At 45.1% G+C, this 16,987-nt stretch overlaps 1 protein-coding gene across 2 annotated transcripts in view; it reads right to left on the bottom strand.

Moving 5' to 3' along the window:
- The window catches only part of MOB2 (MOB kinase activator 2), a 60,467-nt gene that overhangs the window by 19,293 nt on the left and 24,187 nt on the right, over positions 1 to 16,987 (bottom strand). Inside the window, exon 1 of one of the 2 annotated variants that reach the window (XM_088454558.1) lies at positions 885 to 1,054. The exons of the other annotated variant lie outside the window; for it this stretch is intronic. Coding sequence (XP_088310684.1) covers positions 885 to 994 — 110 coding nt within the window. The 5' untranslated portion in view covers positions 995 to 1,054. Of the gene's footprint in view, positions 1 to 884; positions 1,055 to 16,987 lie in introns of those variants that run through there. 2 annotated transcript variants of the gene reach the window in all.

Raw genomic sequence — 16,987 nt, 5'->3', positions numbered from 1 at the left:
AAAGTTCCTTTAAATAATATTCACAGGTCTAAGTCAGGTTCTTCTTCTTTTTGTCTACGGTATACGTTTGACATCCCTGACAATGCAGACAGTAGCATTGCTAGCTCTGCAGGATTTAGGGGTCTATTTACTAAGCAGTGTTAGGAGACAGAGTGAAAAGTGATAAGGTGCCAGCCAATCAGCTCCCAACTGTCATCTCACAGCCTGTATTTGAAAAATGACAGTTGGGAGCTGATTGGCTGGCACCTTATCACTCTGTCTCCTAACACTGCTTAGTAAATAGACCCCTCAGGATCATGTACTCCTAGGCCTGAATGTATGTGCTGCTCTCACAGCAGCAACTGCAAACACTGTGGTCAGAAAGTGATGACAGTGCATGCACACTACTGTAGACACAGACCAGGCATCCCAGTCTGCTCTATAACTGCGCTTTACCAATGTCTGCACTTTATCCAAAATGCATCGCAAGAATTTGCTGCAAAAATGCCCCAACTGAAAGTGACAATCTCACCTGCGCTCTGCTCTGGCGTCTCCTAAAGAAGACTCATGGATAGAAGCTGGGTTAGGGAGGAAGGAGCGTGCATGAATTACCCAAAGTAGGGGAAAAAAAAGGATAGGAACAGAAAAATATCTATGAACCACTTAACGGCTTCAATATTCCCATCCCCAGCATGAATAACTAGAAACTCTTGCAGAATAGGCAGCATGATGTGACAAACCACAATCTGAGGGCTGCAGGTAGAACGGCGCTGCTAATACAGTTCTAGTACTTGTTTAACCAGCAACAGGTCTAGAAGTCCATGGAATACTTCACACCACTATGTCACTAAACCAGCCAGACAAAGCTCATAGACCACAAGCTGAACTATACATAGAGCTCCTACCTTAATACTCTGCCCACTGCCTGCAGGACCATCTTGCAACTAAATCCAGATTTGGGGCTGCCCACAAGCAGGGTCCTGTCTGAAGAGAGTGGCGTGGGGTCCCCCAGCATTCTCACATAAGCGCTCCCCCCTCCGCCTCGCGATAGACAGCACAGTGACAGGACCAACTCCGAAACTTCCCAGCACATAAAGTAAGGAGGGGGGACGGGACACCAGGCCCTTCTCCAATGGTAAAGTGAGGAGGAGACAGGGAGGGAGGCGAGGAGAAAAACAAACAGTCTGAAAGGTCTTATTCATAGAAAGGAGGAGAGCACTGCGATCCAAGACCCCCTCCTCTCTATGCCAACACAAAGAGACCGGGGAGACACCACTGATATTTGTTTGGATATAAAGAAATCTGCTGTGTTCAGGTGGGAAGGGCAGGTATGCTCCCCACTGTGTAGCCATATGAAAACTGTGACACACAGTAACAGGATGCACATGAAGTGTCACTTACACAAGAAGCGCTGGAGCCTTTACAATAAGCAGTACAAAGAGAGGAACATGCTGGGGGCTTATCAGTAGCCAGATGTTGTGCATGGCAAAAGAACTAAACGGCACACATCCACTAGAGGACAGGCAAAAGTCTACACGATTATGACATTGTAATCGTGCAGATGTTTGTCAGTCTGTAATGTGCTTACACTGATGGAGCAGTCGTTCAGTGTAGGAACATCAATCATCTGCAAACGTGTTGAACTTGACGGTATCGTCAGGTTGTACAACATATTTGTACGATGATGTCTACACGACCAACGATTATCGAACGATATCATTATCGTTCAATTTAATTGTCTAGTGGATGTGTGCCTTAAGACTACATCTTCCCTGCTAGACACAGTGCACGCATGACACTACTGTATCACAGCCAGGCTATCTGTGCAGTCTGAGGGCCTGATTCACAGCCGGACGCTCTTGGAGAGCGCTCGCTCTGAAACAGGACGTTTGTTGTTTTTTTTGTTGTTTTTTTTCAAACACAGCCTCCTGGCCGCTCGCATAGCTGTGGGTGACCACCCACAGCTTATGCGAGCGGCCAGGTGATGGTCGCGATGGTCTTGACCATCGGGCTTGCAACGAGACCCTTGTGGTAGGGTCTCGTGGCCGCAAGCCCCAGTGGACTTCCTACTCTAATAAAGCAAATACATTGCAAATCAATGTAAATAAGATGCACAAGCAGTTGCTGCTGATTAAAATGATATGCCTATATTCTGTGTGCGACTGCGGGTGTATCTGCATGCGAAAAGCTGACCCTGCTGCTTGTGCTATTCGCATCGCTTTGCGAATAAGACGCCTATGAAGGTATAAAAGTCGCACAAAAAGATGGTCGGTGCCACCTAGTCGCAAGGCACTCAGGGGTTATGTTTAACGAGACTTGTAGCGCACAAAGGTAAGATGTATGTGTACACATTTGTACATCACGTTCTCCTTCACACCTGCATGTTGTAGAGTCACCACTAACATGCACTTTATTTTCGATACTAAAAACCCAAAAATCTGGTACCCGAAACGGCTTTGGTTTGGGTCCTCATAATATTATTTCTGCAAATCTCTTGTGAACCACAAAGTTATATAAACTTACACAAGTACAAGTAATAACGACATAACTTCAAACTACAAATGCCAGATATTGGGTGGCATTTATTACATAGAGCAAAACATAAAACACAATATAAGAGGTTGCCATAAACAATGTGAAAGTGCGAGGTGTCTAACTTTCACATATACAGGGCAATCTACCAGTCTCCGCCACCAGCAAACCCCGGCTTATAGAGGCTGATGCCATGCCAGCACCCATCAATCTGCTACAGGAAATGGACTTTGCTTAGAAATGACGACCCCCCATCACAATTCTACCACCCCAAATATCTTCATACCCGATAAGCTCCCGGAGTCTGTTACACAACCATATCTGTGTATGATTCCTAAATGCAACACATGATAACACTGGCAACAATCTATCTATACAAAACCAGTGAGACCAGACTTACCACAGTCACCATACAGTCTATACTTTACTTATATCAGTTTAAAAGGTCACTTAAGGTATTAATTCCACACATGGTCCAGATGGGAGCACAAACACATGCACATCAATGTACCGAGAGTTCTCTTCCCTCCTGAGCACGTCAGCTGACCGTTTACCAATGGGCTGTTGCTTAGCAAACTGCTTCACTCACCTAACCAGGGATACTATAAATCTCCCGGTGGGGAAGTGTATGATCGGAAGACAGATTTACAAGGGCACTGGTGGTCTCCACCTCATTTATAGAGAGTGAGACAACCATTGGGAAAGTATGGCTCTTCTGGCATACCCTGAGGCAGCTGGTTCTGCACAATAGAGGGAATGAATACATGTTGGAAAGCACTTTATGCTGCTGCAGAAGCTTCTTGTCTGTCCATATACCGGATTATTAACGTTACAATATCAGGACTTGAAGTGTTTTACATCATAGAAGACTGATAGCTTTAGGTATCACAGCCCATTTCCTTCCCAGCCTCAGGCAGCAAGGTGATCAGACACCCCTGGACATAGGATCCTGATAGTCACTGACTCACAACTAGCCAAAGCAAAATCTGGGAAGCGGAACAATGGAAAGTAAATGTAGAGCATTCACTATACCGAACACACACACACACACACACACACACACACACACAGGATGTGGTCACTGGTAACTGCGATAGGCTGCGCTGCTTTTACTTTCTATATGTGCAGCCCCGTACATAAATGATTACAAATTGCACCCTCGCTTGTACAGTAGAACACTCTGCTGAAGATATTTACATATGTAATTGGTGATAGCATGTAATTTGCCCTAGCAGGTGGTTGTTAAAGAGAATGGGATACCGGCGGTCGGGATGGCGCCTGTCAAAAGGCCAACAACGGCATCCCGATCGTCAGCATGCTGACAGGGGCTACGTAATTACACTAACCCTCCCCCCCCTTCACCTCCTAACCCTTCCTTCCTGCACCTTAACCTTCCCCCCCGCACCCAAAGCCTCCCAGTTAGTGCCTAACCCTCCCCCCTTCATGTCTAACCTTAAACCCCCCAAATTAATTAGTTAATTTCTGCCTCTCTCACTTACTGAACACATTGAAAGGAACATATATATTAATATGGATGAGAAGGCACAATCACATCTTACTTGAAGACGCTATAAGAGCTGCCATGTATGATGCTCACAATAAAATTAGCCAAGTTCACAAACCGCTCCAGAACAATGGCTCTGCCTCTCTCTCCTGTAACCCCCACTCTCTGCCTCTCTCTCCTGTAACCCCACTCTCTGCCTCTCTCCTCTGTAACCCCCACTCTCTGCCTCTCTCTCCTGTAACCCCCACTCTCTGCCTCTCTCTCCTGTAACCCCCACTCTCTGCCTCTCTCTCCTGTTACCCCACTCTCTGCCTCTCTCTCCTGTTACCCCACTCTCTGCCTCTCTCTCCTGTTACCCCACTCTCTGCCTCTCTCTCCTGTTACCCCACTCTCTGCCTCTCTCTCCTGTTACCCCACTCTCTGCCTCTCTCCTGTAACCCCACTCTCTGCCTCTCTCTCCTGTAACCCCACTCTCTGCCTCTCTCTCCTGTAACCCCACTCTCTGCCTCTCTCTCCTGTAACCTCCACTCTCTGCCTCTCTCTCCTGTAACCTCCACTCTGTCTCTCTCCCCTGTAACCCCACTCTCTGCCTCTCTCTCCTGTAACCCCACTCTCTGCCTCTCTCTCCTGTAACCCCACTCTCTGCCTCTCTCTCCTGTAACCCCCACTCTCTGCCTCTCTCTCCTGTAACCCCCACTCTCTGCCTCTCTCTCCTGTAACCCCCACTCTCTGCCTCTCTCTCCTGTAACCCCCACTCTGCCTCTCTCTCCTGTAACCTCCACTCTCTGTCTCTCTCTCCTGTAACCTCCACTCTCTGTCTCTCTCCCCTGTAACCCCACTCTCTGCCTCTCTCCTCTGTAACCCCCACTCTCTGCCTCTCTCTCCTGTAACCCCCACTCTCTGCCTCTCTCTCCTGTAACCCCCACTCTCTGCCTCTCTCTCCTGTAACCCCCACTCTCTGCCTCTCTCTCCTGTTACCCCACTCTCTGCCTCTCTCTCCTGTTACCCCACTCTCTGCCTCTCCTGTAACCCCCACTCTCCGCCTCTCCTGTAACCCCACTCTCTGCCTCTCTCTCCTGTAACCCCCACTCTCTGCCTCTCTCCTCTGTAACCCCCACTCTCTGCCTCTCTCTCCTGTAACCCCACTCTCTGCCTCTCTCTCCTGTAACCCCACTCGCTGCCTCTCTCTCCTGTAACCCCACTCGCTGCCTCTCTCTCCTGTAACCCCCACTCTCTGTCTCTCTCCTCTGTAACCCCCACTCTCTGCCTCTCTCCTCTGTAACCCCCACTCTCTGCCTCTCTCCTCTGTAACCCCCACTCTCTGCCTCTCTCCTCTGTAACCCCACTCTCTGCCTCTCTCCTCTGTAACCCCCACTCTCTGCCTCTCTCCTCTGTAACCCCCACTCTCTGCCTCTCTCCTCTGTAACCCCCACTCTGTCTCTCTCCTCTGTAACCCCCACTCTCTGCCTCTCTCCTGTAGCCCCCACTCTCTGCCTCTCTCTCCTGTAACCCCCACACTCTGCCTCTCTCTCCTGTAACCCCCACACTCTGCCTCTCTCTCCTGTAACCCCCACACTCTGCCTCTCTCTCCTCTAACCTCCACTCTCTGCCTCTCTCTCCTGCAACCCCACTCTCTCTCTCTCCTGTAACCCCACTCTCTCTCCTGTAACCCCACTCTCTCTCTCTCCTGTAACCCCACTCTCTCTCTCTCCTGTAATCCCACTCTCTCTCTCTCCTGTAATCCCACTCTCTCTCTCCTGTAACCCCACTCTGCCTCTCTCTCTCCTGTTACCCCACTATCTCTCTCTCTCCTCTGTTACCCCACTATCTCTCTCTCTCCTCTGTTACTCCACTCTCTGTCTCCATCAGGTGAGACTGTCATTTCAGTGTTAATTCTGCTTACTACATTAACCTGATTCTGGGTGGACGCAGAGAGTGAAATCTACGTTATAAAAATGAAGTTTTGTGGAGCTTTGATGAATTAGCTAAAACAGCATTTGCGGGCAGAGCAAGAATAGGGCAGAGAGGTGCATGATTAGGGGGGCACAGCCTGGCACCCTGATGCACTTTCATGCAATACTAGGTGAGCAGCAGAGAGTTAAGTTGGAGAAGCAGGAAGCAGGAGGGAGGGGAGGTGATGCCAGGCAGGGAGAGACACACCCCACCTGCTATAAATACTGTGCAGCAAAATATAGAAGAGCAGACACACAGACCTGGAGGGGGAACAGGGAGCATAATCTGCTCTATTCAGCACCTTCCCTCTCCAGGAACACAGACCTACAGCGCAGCCACTTGTGAGAACTAATTTTCCATTAGATCAGCTCCTGCTACAAGTTTATAAAGCTTTGCCCAGTTAATAATAGTACAGTGACTACTGTAATGACTGAGACCGGTCCCATCACCAAGCTAATGCTGTGGGGCTGATTCAGAGTTGGGGGCAAAGCAAATAAAGTAAAAAAAAACTAAACTAAAGCTGGGTACACACCTAACAGATATATCTGCAGATGATGGTTGTTCATACACACTGATCAACCATCATCTCGCCGCGGCTTCCGCTGGCCAGGGGTCGCATCGCGCCCCTTCTCCGCAGCCTCTGCATCAAGTGTACGGGCGGTCGTCTGCCAGTGTGTACCCAGCATACGCAACTTTACACCTGGACAGATCCAGGTTGCACTGCAAGGGGTACAATTATCTAGATATTTATTTAGGCATGCAGCATAAATACTGGCTGCTGTTGCATGTAGCCCAAGGATGCTGGACAGCTTTATTTTTATACTATTTATTTATTACCAGTTATTTATATAGTACACAAATATACTGCAGTGCATTACAAAGACCAGTCACATCGGTCCCTGCCCTAATGGAGCTTACAATCTGTATTCCCTATTACATGGACACACACATACACACTAGGGTTAATTTATGTTAGTAGCCAATTAACCTACCAGAATATGTTTGGATTGTGGGAGGAAACCGGGGTACCCGGAGGAAACCCAGGCAAGCAGAAAGAGAACATACAAACTCCACACAGTTAGGGCCATGATGGGAATCAAACCTAAGAACTCTGTGCTGTGAGGCAGTAATACTAAACATTAGAGCATCCATTCTACCACTACAATTTAAAGTTCACCTGGGACACACCCCTCCCAACTCTTAGGGGTATACTTACTACAGTGCAGGTTTATAGAAGTGGGGTAGCATTCCCGCTAGGTTGTTTTAGCGGGGCGCGGCGCTTTGCCCTCCTTCTGGAGGGCAAAAAGCACCCTGCCCTCCAGAAGGAGGGCAAAAAGCACCCTGCCCTCACAGCCTGCGGGTGCCGTCTTCACCCGCGGGTCGCAGTGTCCCGCGGGTGGAGAAATTCACCGGTCACCGGTCTCACTGTCTGCAGCGCTTGGGGGCTGCCCGGCGTGTCCGTAAGTGCCGGGCACGCCCCCAAGTAAGACGAAAAGGGGACGCGTCTTGTAGACACGCCTCCTTTTCGGGCACGCGGGCGCCTTCGGCGCGCGCACAAAGTTGCCCTCTCTAGCTCCGGCCCACTGCCTGCCGCCGGAGCTAGAGTGAACACTAGTGGAGGCATTTGCCCATAGCAATCAATCAGATTGTACTTCTCATTTATCTAGCACCTTATAGAAGACAATAGCTAGAATCTCATTGGTTGTTATGGGTAACGTCTAATCTTTCCTACCTGGAGTGCAGCATGCTTTACCAAGGTGCAAATTTGCTTCTTTTTGTGAATCTACTTAAGTCTGTACTTTCCATAAAGCAAGCCTGAGAAAATGTAATACGGTCCAGCTATGCACCTGCAGGGCATCACTCACTCAATCTCTAGTCTGTACTATAAAATATACATCTGTAATTTGCTCATTGCTCAGTAAAACAGCCTTCCTCTCTCATCTCTATGTTTAAAATGGGCGATCACAAGTTAGCGTCACACAGCAAGTGGCACTATATGGTCTAACATCTTCCATGGAGCACAAATGTTTACATATTTATCTGAATGCTCAGTGGCCCTTTACCAGGCTACACTCCAGCACCTTGGCGACTGTTACCCAGCAGTCCATTCCATACATTCAGGATCAAAGTCATAGCAAACATTTCTGTGTACGCCAGCCTTCCTGCTCCACAAATACAGAAAGGCACGGCTATTGTGCAGCGCAGGCAGAGCGTGCAGGGGGATTCCTTCCAGCGTGCCGGCAGCCTGAGATACACACACTGTATGTACATGCACACAATTGTATTATACATGGGTGTGACATAATGAATATGCAAGTACAACATATTATACCCTGGAGGGCATTATTCAAAACCAAACAAAGTTAAATATGTTTTAAGTATACAATATATTAAAGAAAATGGTACATGTTAAATATGATTATGGACACTGATCAGTCACGTTTGTCACTATAAAAGGTAATACATTTATCTCACAAAGGGGGAGATGTATGAAGCGTCAAAGCTGATATCGCTTCTCCCCGATGTATGATTGGTGGGTTTGGCGGTAAATGACAGGGGCTTCATTATTGGCGCTGCTTTTTAAAAGATAGCAGCGCTGATAGCCTGGGCAATGTACGAATGGTCAGTTCGGCTGACTGTTCCGCCAGCTGCAGCTGTCGCTATCAACAGTTACAGCCTGGCGCTGCCCTATCCCCACAGCGGTGGTTGCTGGCTCCAGGGCTGCACGCAGGATCTTGCAATGCTTGCGAGATCCCGCACATGCTCAGTGGAGCCGGCCGGGACTGAGACACAGCGCATCAGTACTAGGCTATCACACCCCCACTCCAGCCGATGAGATGTTCATACATCTCATTGTTAGTGCTTCCTGCTTCTCCCCCAAAGTATATATCTGCCCCAAGTGTACCCTTGGCATACAAACACCCATATATAAAGTGTACCCATTGACTAAACACAGCCATATTATATATAAACTCACCCCCTCCTTCCAGAGAAGATTCCAGGACTTGCACTCCACCAAACGGTTTTAATCCAATATAAAGATTACATAATACAGACAGATACAGGGGCCCAACAGTCTGTTTCAGCTGCTCGCAGGCAGTTTTCGTCAGGGGCACCCATTGATATTAAAGGACACAGCAGCAGAAGAAAACAATCAGGCACAGGTTCCTTATGTTGAATATATCCTTCTTTTATAACTTTTGCAATTTTTACAGCTCTCCTTTTGTAATAGTTTTCTTCTCATTCTTTTCGTCTTGATAGGTGATGCTCCCACACTGCATAAACTTTCATTTAATGACTGCAAAGCTGATTCAGTCCTGCATGTTACCACTTCTGTGTCACTTTCCTCATTAATTCAGAATCCCTTAATTTGTTTCCCAGTTCTCACAATCATTTGATCACTATTGACATGTGGCTGTATTTCATCATCCATGGTAGCATCTTCCTTAATTGTTTTCTACTGCTGCTCTGTGCTTTAATATCAAATGGGTTACAGCACTGAGTTCTAATGTACTTCTTATCCGTTTGTCACACTCTTGATCAAACTACCACTTTTCACTGCATTAGGTAAACCAGGAAAAGCAGGCAACGCCCGCCGCATCATGCCCCCGCCCCGTGCTTGGTGGCGGAACCAAAATTATGTCATTGCGTGGTTACACCGCCCCCACCTCTGCTTCCAATGTCGGGTAATATCCCTAGCACCACCCTTATGCTACGCCACACCCCCCCACTATGCCGACCTGGCTGCACCCTCCTGGTGGCGAGCATGTCTTGTATTACTAGTTCTCAATGCAGAAGCTGCAGCTAGACTGAGTGGTGCAAACCATCAATGATTCACCATTGATTGTTATTGTACCATCGATGGTCATCCCTAGAACACAGAGAGACACTAGAAGAGAAGTCTGAACTTGCCAGTTGAAATGTTAGTGCAAGATGGGTTCAACTGACGTACTTAATATCTTTCTTACTCCTGTGCCCAAAGGCTTACCAAAATGAAACTTATACCAAAGAGAGATTGTACTTAAGTGCATAACATACTTTATGGGCAAAAAATTGTATACTTTTTTTTTTTGATGTTCAAGGTCAAAGGTCACAACATGTGACCGTGAAATGTAAAAGTATATTTAACTATAAAAACTATTTTTTTATGAAAACTCTGCTCCCTGATAACTGACTTGCGAATATTCACCTACGGATCTCCTGTATTCTATATTTCCCGTGGCTAGAATATATATCCCCACTGTGTTTCATAAATCCCCAAAATATAGTAAAATTCCTCATTCAGTCCAGCGTCCGTTCCACTTGGACCTAACTATTTATGTTGAAAAGGGGAGGTGAAGACTAAATAGTTTTGCAAACCAACGGACAGCAACTGATATATATCCAGTAATCATCCTACTTGGATAAAAAATGTACCCAAAGGGCAAATACGAAGAATCCGACAGAACTGTACCGATGTGAGAATTTTGAGCAACAAGCCGAGGATCTTAAACTGAAGGTTTTATCCAAAGGATATAAAGAAAGAACTATAGATAACCATTTTATTGAAGCCATAAACTAAAGAGAAGGAGGAAGAAATACCAGTATCTTTCATAACATCATTTAACAGCCAACATAAGGATGTGGAAAAAGTCGTTATTAGACATTGGCACCTCCTACTAAAGGACCCGGTATTAAAACCAATTGTACCTCAGAAGCCAAGGTTTATATATAGGAAGGCTCCCAATCTGAGGGGGAAACTAGTACAGAGCGCTATTCCACCTAAGAAATCGGGAAGAATAAAACCAGGTGCGGAGTATGTTTGATGTGTAGGAACCATAGCACGCAACCCAGCAAAGTGGAGGAAATTAGTTCAACAATTACGAATAAATCGTATAAAATAACAGAGTTCATAACGTGTAATACAAAGAACTGTATCTATCTGGTGGAGAGTGAATGTGGCCTTCAATATATAGGCCGCACAACGAGGCCACTAAAAGAACCATGGGCCAAGCAACTCCGAAACATTAAGAACGGCTTTGAAAATCACTCGTCAAAACATTTTAAAAAGTGCCATAATAAGAGATGCAGGTAATTAAATAAGGTCATAGGTATAAAACAGGTACAGAGTAATTGCCAGGAGAAAATATTTACCCTGTTTAATATAACTATATCAGGAGTGGACTTTCAAAGAGAGAAAAACGTCAGGAAATATATGCTTTATCATTCTCGGTTTAAGGTCTTCACACCCCAGAGGGTGAGCACAATCGCAAGTACTTTTTCATACATATTAATTGGTTAGGTGAGCCTTTAAATTAATGATAGGCGACAGGTGAAATTGCTAACAATATGTAGGGTTTAATACCATCATTCACCATGTCAGTAATCCAGATTTTAATTTTGATTAAATATCTGCTGCTGACATTTGTGTCTAGTAGTTAATGAAAAAGTTTTTCAAATGATTGAGATTCATTGTATCAATGATAAATCATAGTGGTTACATTGTATCATCTTTTGGCACTAATGTGTTCTGTAATAGATATTGAATGGAATAGACACTGATTAGTTAAGGAATAATGGGTTAAATGAAATGCATGTTTATAATGAATGTGCTGCATTGCTGACCTACTGACGGAGTTAATCAGTGACGAAACGCGTTTGGAGCAGCGTTATTCGGACACAAGTCTATTAGCCGTCCAGTGTGAGGCTTGAAACTCACGCCGATCTAGCATGACTTCTAGTGTGTGAGTGTCAGTCCCCGATAATATATTGGAGTCAGAAAGTGAGTCCCAGGAGAGCGGTGTTCAGCTGGTGCACCTCCAGTGAAGAAAATCATCCCGGAGAGGAACTGACAGATCTCGATTCACTGGTAACTAAACAGGCTGACTCATGCAGATTGTCTTTTACTTACATGTACGTGACTGTATGCTTTTTTTTTTTTATATATATATACATAATTCTACATCGTGCGCTCCTTGTTTTCTCTCCCAGAACATTTCAGCCAGGCTTGGTGAAGCCGTATACTATGGTAGCTGCACTTTTTGGAGTTTTCAGATGAACAATTGGGACTGCGATTATTTAATTTTATAACAGGTGGACACAGTGCGCGACTTTATCCATTCCTTTTTGTGTGTGGGGGTGTGTAATATATATATATATGAACGTTCTCTCTGTTCTTGGAGCCTGGTGGTCTTGAGAAATGTCTAGTTGTGAGACCGAAATGTCGACCAGTACCATGGAATAAATATTTAAGAAAAACTTTTGTCCTGTTGCAATATTAGCCAGGTGAGTGCTCCTTCTTATGGACTATAATATTATATATATATATATATATATATATATATAGCTGTAGGTGTGTAGTCAATGGGTACACTACACACACACACATATATATATATATATATATATATACATATATATATATATATATGTGTACCCGTTGCCTACACACCTACAGATAGAATAGATATATATATATTCCAAAGATCGGTTGGCACACACAAAAAAAAGTTTTTAAACATCCGCCTGGGGTGCTCCCCAATGCTTCCTCCAGGGCAGCATCAACACATGTCCAAGTTAATAATGAAGGTGCACTCACCAGGGACTTTCCTTCAGTAGCAAAAAACGTAATTTATTTCTTACTGCATAATCACAGGTTGTCACAAGTCGATGTTTCGGCTAACAGACGTAGCCTTCCTCAGGACAGACATCCCAAACCACCAAGATAGACCCATGTTGCACAACAGGGTCTATCTTGGTGGTTTGGGTACTTGGATATATATATATGTATATACATATACATACACACACACAGTCAGGTGCATAAATATTGGGACATTGACAGAATTTTCATATTTTGGCCTCTATTCTAGATATTACAACGGTTTCTATATGTGCCTCCCACTGTTTAAGGGGCCAAAAGTAATGGGACAAACTAAACAATCCTAAATCTAACTTTCACTTTTTAATACTTTGTTGCAAATCCTTTGCAGGCAATTACAGCCTGAAGTCTGGAACGCATAGACATCACCAGAGGCTAGGTTTCATCCCTGGTTATGCTCTGCTAGGCCTCTACCGCAAATGTCTTCAGTTCCTGCTTGTTCTTGAGGCATTTTCCCTTCAGTTTTGTCTTCATCAAGTGAAATGCATGCTCAATCGGATTCAGGTCAGGGGATTGACTTGGCCATTGCATAACAGTCCACTTTTTAGCCTTAAAAAACTCTTTGGTTGCTTTTGCAGTATGCTTCGGGTCATTGTCCATCTGCACTGTGAAGCGCCGTCCAATGAGTTCTGAAGCATTTGACTGAATATGAGCATATAATATTGCCCGAAACACTTCAGAATTCATTCTGCTGCTTTTGTCAGCAGTCACATCATCAATAACTACAAAGGAACTAGTTCCATTGGCAGCCATACATGCCCACGCCATGACACTATCACCACCATGCTTCACTGATGAGATGGTATTAGCGTTCCCGCTAGGCTGTTTTAGCGGGGCACGGCGCCCTGCCCTCCTTCTGGAGGGTAAAAAGCACCCTGCCCTCCAGGAGGGCAAAAAGCGCCCTGCCCTCACAGCCTGCGGGTGCCGTCTTCACCCGCGGGTCGCAGTGTCCCGCGGGTGGAAAAATGTGCGGTGACCCGGTCACCGCCGGAGAATAGACGCCGGGCGCATGTGCCCGGCATCTATTCTCCCTTTCTGCAGCGCTTGGGGGCTAGCCGTCGTGTTCGTAAGTGCCAGGCACGCCCCCAAGTATGACGAAAAGGGGATGCGTCTTATAGAGACGCCCCCTTTTCATGAGCGCGCGCACATGGTTGCCCTCTCTAGCTCCGGCGCCCTGCCTGCCGCCGGAGCTAGAGTGAACACTATGGTATGTTTTGGACAATGAGCAGTTCCTTTCCTTCTCCATACTCTTCTCTTCCCATCACTCTGGTACAAGTTGATCTTTGTCTCATCTGTCCATAGGCTGTTGTTACAGAACTGTAATGGCTTTTTAGATCTTGTTTGGCAAACTCTAATCTGGTCTTCCTGTTTTTGAGGCTCACCAATGGTTTACATCTTGTGGTGAACCCTCTATATTCACTCTTGTGAAGTCTTCTCTTGATTGTTGACTTTGAAACATATACACCTACCTCCTGGAGAGTGTTCTTGATTTGGCCAACTGTTGTGAAGGGGTTTTTCTTCACCAGGGAAATAATTCTTCTGTCATCCACCACAGTTGTTTTTTCCGTGGTCTTCCAGGTCTTTTGGTGTTGCTGAGCTCTCCGATGCATTCTTTCTTTTTAAGAATGTTCCAAACAGTAGAATTGGCCACACCAAAAGTTTTTGCTATCTCTCTGATGGTTTTTTTTTTTTATTTTTCAGCCTAATGATGGCTTGCTTCACTGACAGTGACAGCTCTTTGGATCTCATATTAAGAGTCGACATCAACTGATTCCAAATGCAAATGTCACACCTAGAATCAACTCCAGACCTTTTACCTGCTTAATTAATGAAATAACGAGGGAATAGCCCACACCTGTCCATGAAATAGCTTTTGAGTTGATAGTCCCATTACTTTTGGCCCCTTAAAAAGTGGGAGGCACATATAGAAACCGTTGTAATTCCTACACAGTTCACCTGATTTGGATGTAATTACCCTCAAATTAAATCTGAAAGTCTGCAGTTAAAGCACATCTAGTTTCATTTAAAAGCCATTGTGGTGGTGAATAGAGGCCAATATATGAAAATTCTGTCAATGTCCCAATATTTATGCACGTGTGTGTGTGTGTGTGTGTGTGTGTGTGTGTGTGTGTGTGTGTATAGCGTTCCCGCTAGGCTGTTTTAGTGGGGTGCCACGCCCTGCCCTATTTCTAAAGGGCAGAAATCACTCTGCCCTCCTTAGCAGCCCCCGATAAAACAGCCCGCAGGTGCCGTCTCCACCCGCGTGTCGCAGTGTCCTGCAGGTGGGGAAAACTGAGGTGTAAAGGTCACCGTTGGTGAATGGATGCGCCCAGCATGTATTCACACTGACAGAAGTGCCTGGGGTCAGCCCGGCATGTCCGTAAGTGTTGGGCACGCCCCCCAAGAGTGACGAAAAGGGGACGAGTCTTAAAGAGACACCCCTTCTCCTTGAACATGCTCCCTTTTCAGACCCATGCAGATGTGCCCCTTCTCTAGGTCCTGCGCTAGGCCTAGAGTGAACACACACACACACACACATATATATATTTTATACCTATTGCAGCTGTAGCTGCACGCAAAATACTACTGCATGCTAGTTTCGGCAGCTGTAACACTAATGTAACATTTGGCATGCAGATACAGCCGCAGTCACACACAGAATATAGGCATGTCGCATATCAGTTTAGTCAGCAGAAGCTGCTTGTGCATCTAATTGTCAGTGATTTGTAATGGTCAGGAAATACTCTTTCCATCTGGAGCTCTCATGCAGGACAGTGTATAGCGGGCATATTCAATTAGCCGCGATAACCCATTTTTGTAAATGTGACATTTTACAAACAACGCAAATTTTAGTCTACTCCATTAACGCACAAGTTAACCTGCGTTAATTATCTACAGGATTTAACACAACTTTTTTTTCACAACCCCTGAGCAGGAGAAAAGTTTTAAAGGTACAAATATGGGGACTTGGTTCAGAACCACTGGGACACCCTCCCTAATGAGTAATTAGGCACTTTTAAGTTTTTAATCAGCTTAATTTGTTTAATAATGACATGTCTCGTGTTAAGGGGGTGCTATATGAATAGGACAGGTGTTTTTTAAGCTTGCAGGTGAGAATTACAGGTGTTTTTTTTTTTTGTTTTTTTTTAAAGTGGCTTAAAATGACACAAATATCATTGTACAGCACCCCAAATTTATCTACAGCATTTATTTTGCAGAAAAACACTGCTAGTTTTTTCACTGTTATTTAAAACACATATAACAGTCATTCGACACGTTTTAAGCACCCCAAATGCTTTCTTTTTGGCCACTAACAGACTCCTAGGGGTAAATTTACTAAAATGAGAGTTTTTAAAAGTGGAAATTTTACCCATAATAAAACAATCAGATTCTAGCTATTATCTTCTAGAAGGTGCTAGTCAAATGTGAAGCAGGATGATTGCTTGCTATGGGCAACATCTCCACTTCTAAAACTCTCACTTTAATAAATTTACCCCCTATACTGTTATACAACATTAGTTTGCATTTTCTTGGGGTACATGCTCCATTTTCACCCACACTTACCGCAGGTATTACCTGCAAGAATTACCGCACAAATACCGTAAAAGGCCTTTTCCAATTGAACAGTGAGTTAAGCAGGAGCAGGCATGCACACAGTGAAATTACCTTAATTTAATATGCGGTACCATTTTTTTATTGCAGCTAATTGAATTCGGCCCTTAGTGTTTGTGTAATCAAGACCAACACACTTTACCAATATCTCTGGATTCATCTGTGGCAGGGTTGGCTGTAACCAAATAGTTTTTTGTTTTTAAACCCACTCTGATTTATTTTTTTTATTATGCTGTGACTACAGACACAACGCCGTTACTGGTATTAGTCCACATTCTTGTTGCTTGTAGTCTTTATCTGAGTAAGCTGAACCAATGCAATAAATCACACACTCTACAAAGATATACGGTGGGTGAACCAGATAAGCAGTTTGAAATGTGCCTTGCATCAAGCTAAAAGGTGCACACACTAGACAATATTTTGCACGATTTGGCCGATTCAGACGAATGGGAACGACAAATTTGGCAAATCGTGGTGTCCACTAACGATAACGATCCTGATGCGCAGTCCCGCAGGTCATTTGTCGTATCCTCAGATCTTACCTGCATGCAGTAAATTCTGGCAATCTCGTTAACGAGATTAAGATCATTGGTCAGATTGAACAGTTTAAGCAAGATATTGTTTGACCGGGAGTGCCAGAGGAATTCAAGGAAAATCGTTGACGACATTGCATCTTAATGCTGGGTACACACTAAACAGATATATCTGAACAACCAACATCCGTGTCCAGTGTGTAGGAGGGGGCGGGACCCGCTGGCCGGGGGTCG

This window comes from Taudactylus pleione, unplaced genomic scaffold, assembly GCF_031769625.1.
Source record: "Taudactylus pleione unplaced genomic scaffold, aTauple2 ptg000619l, whole genome shotgun sequence".
Taxonomy (NCBI): Eukaryota; Metazoa; Chordata; class Amphibia; order Anura; family Myobatrachidae; genus Taudactylus; species Taudactylus pleione.
Note: the sequence above shows the minus strand (reverse complement) of the source record. Positions and strands in the feature narration are given on the sequence as shown.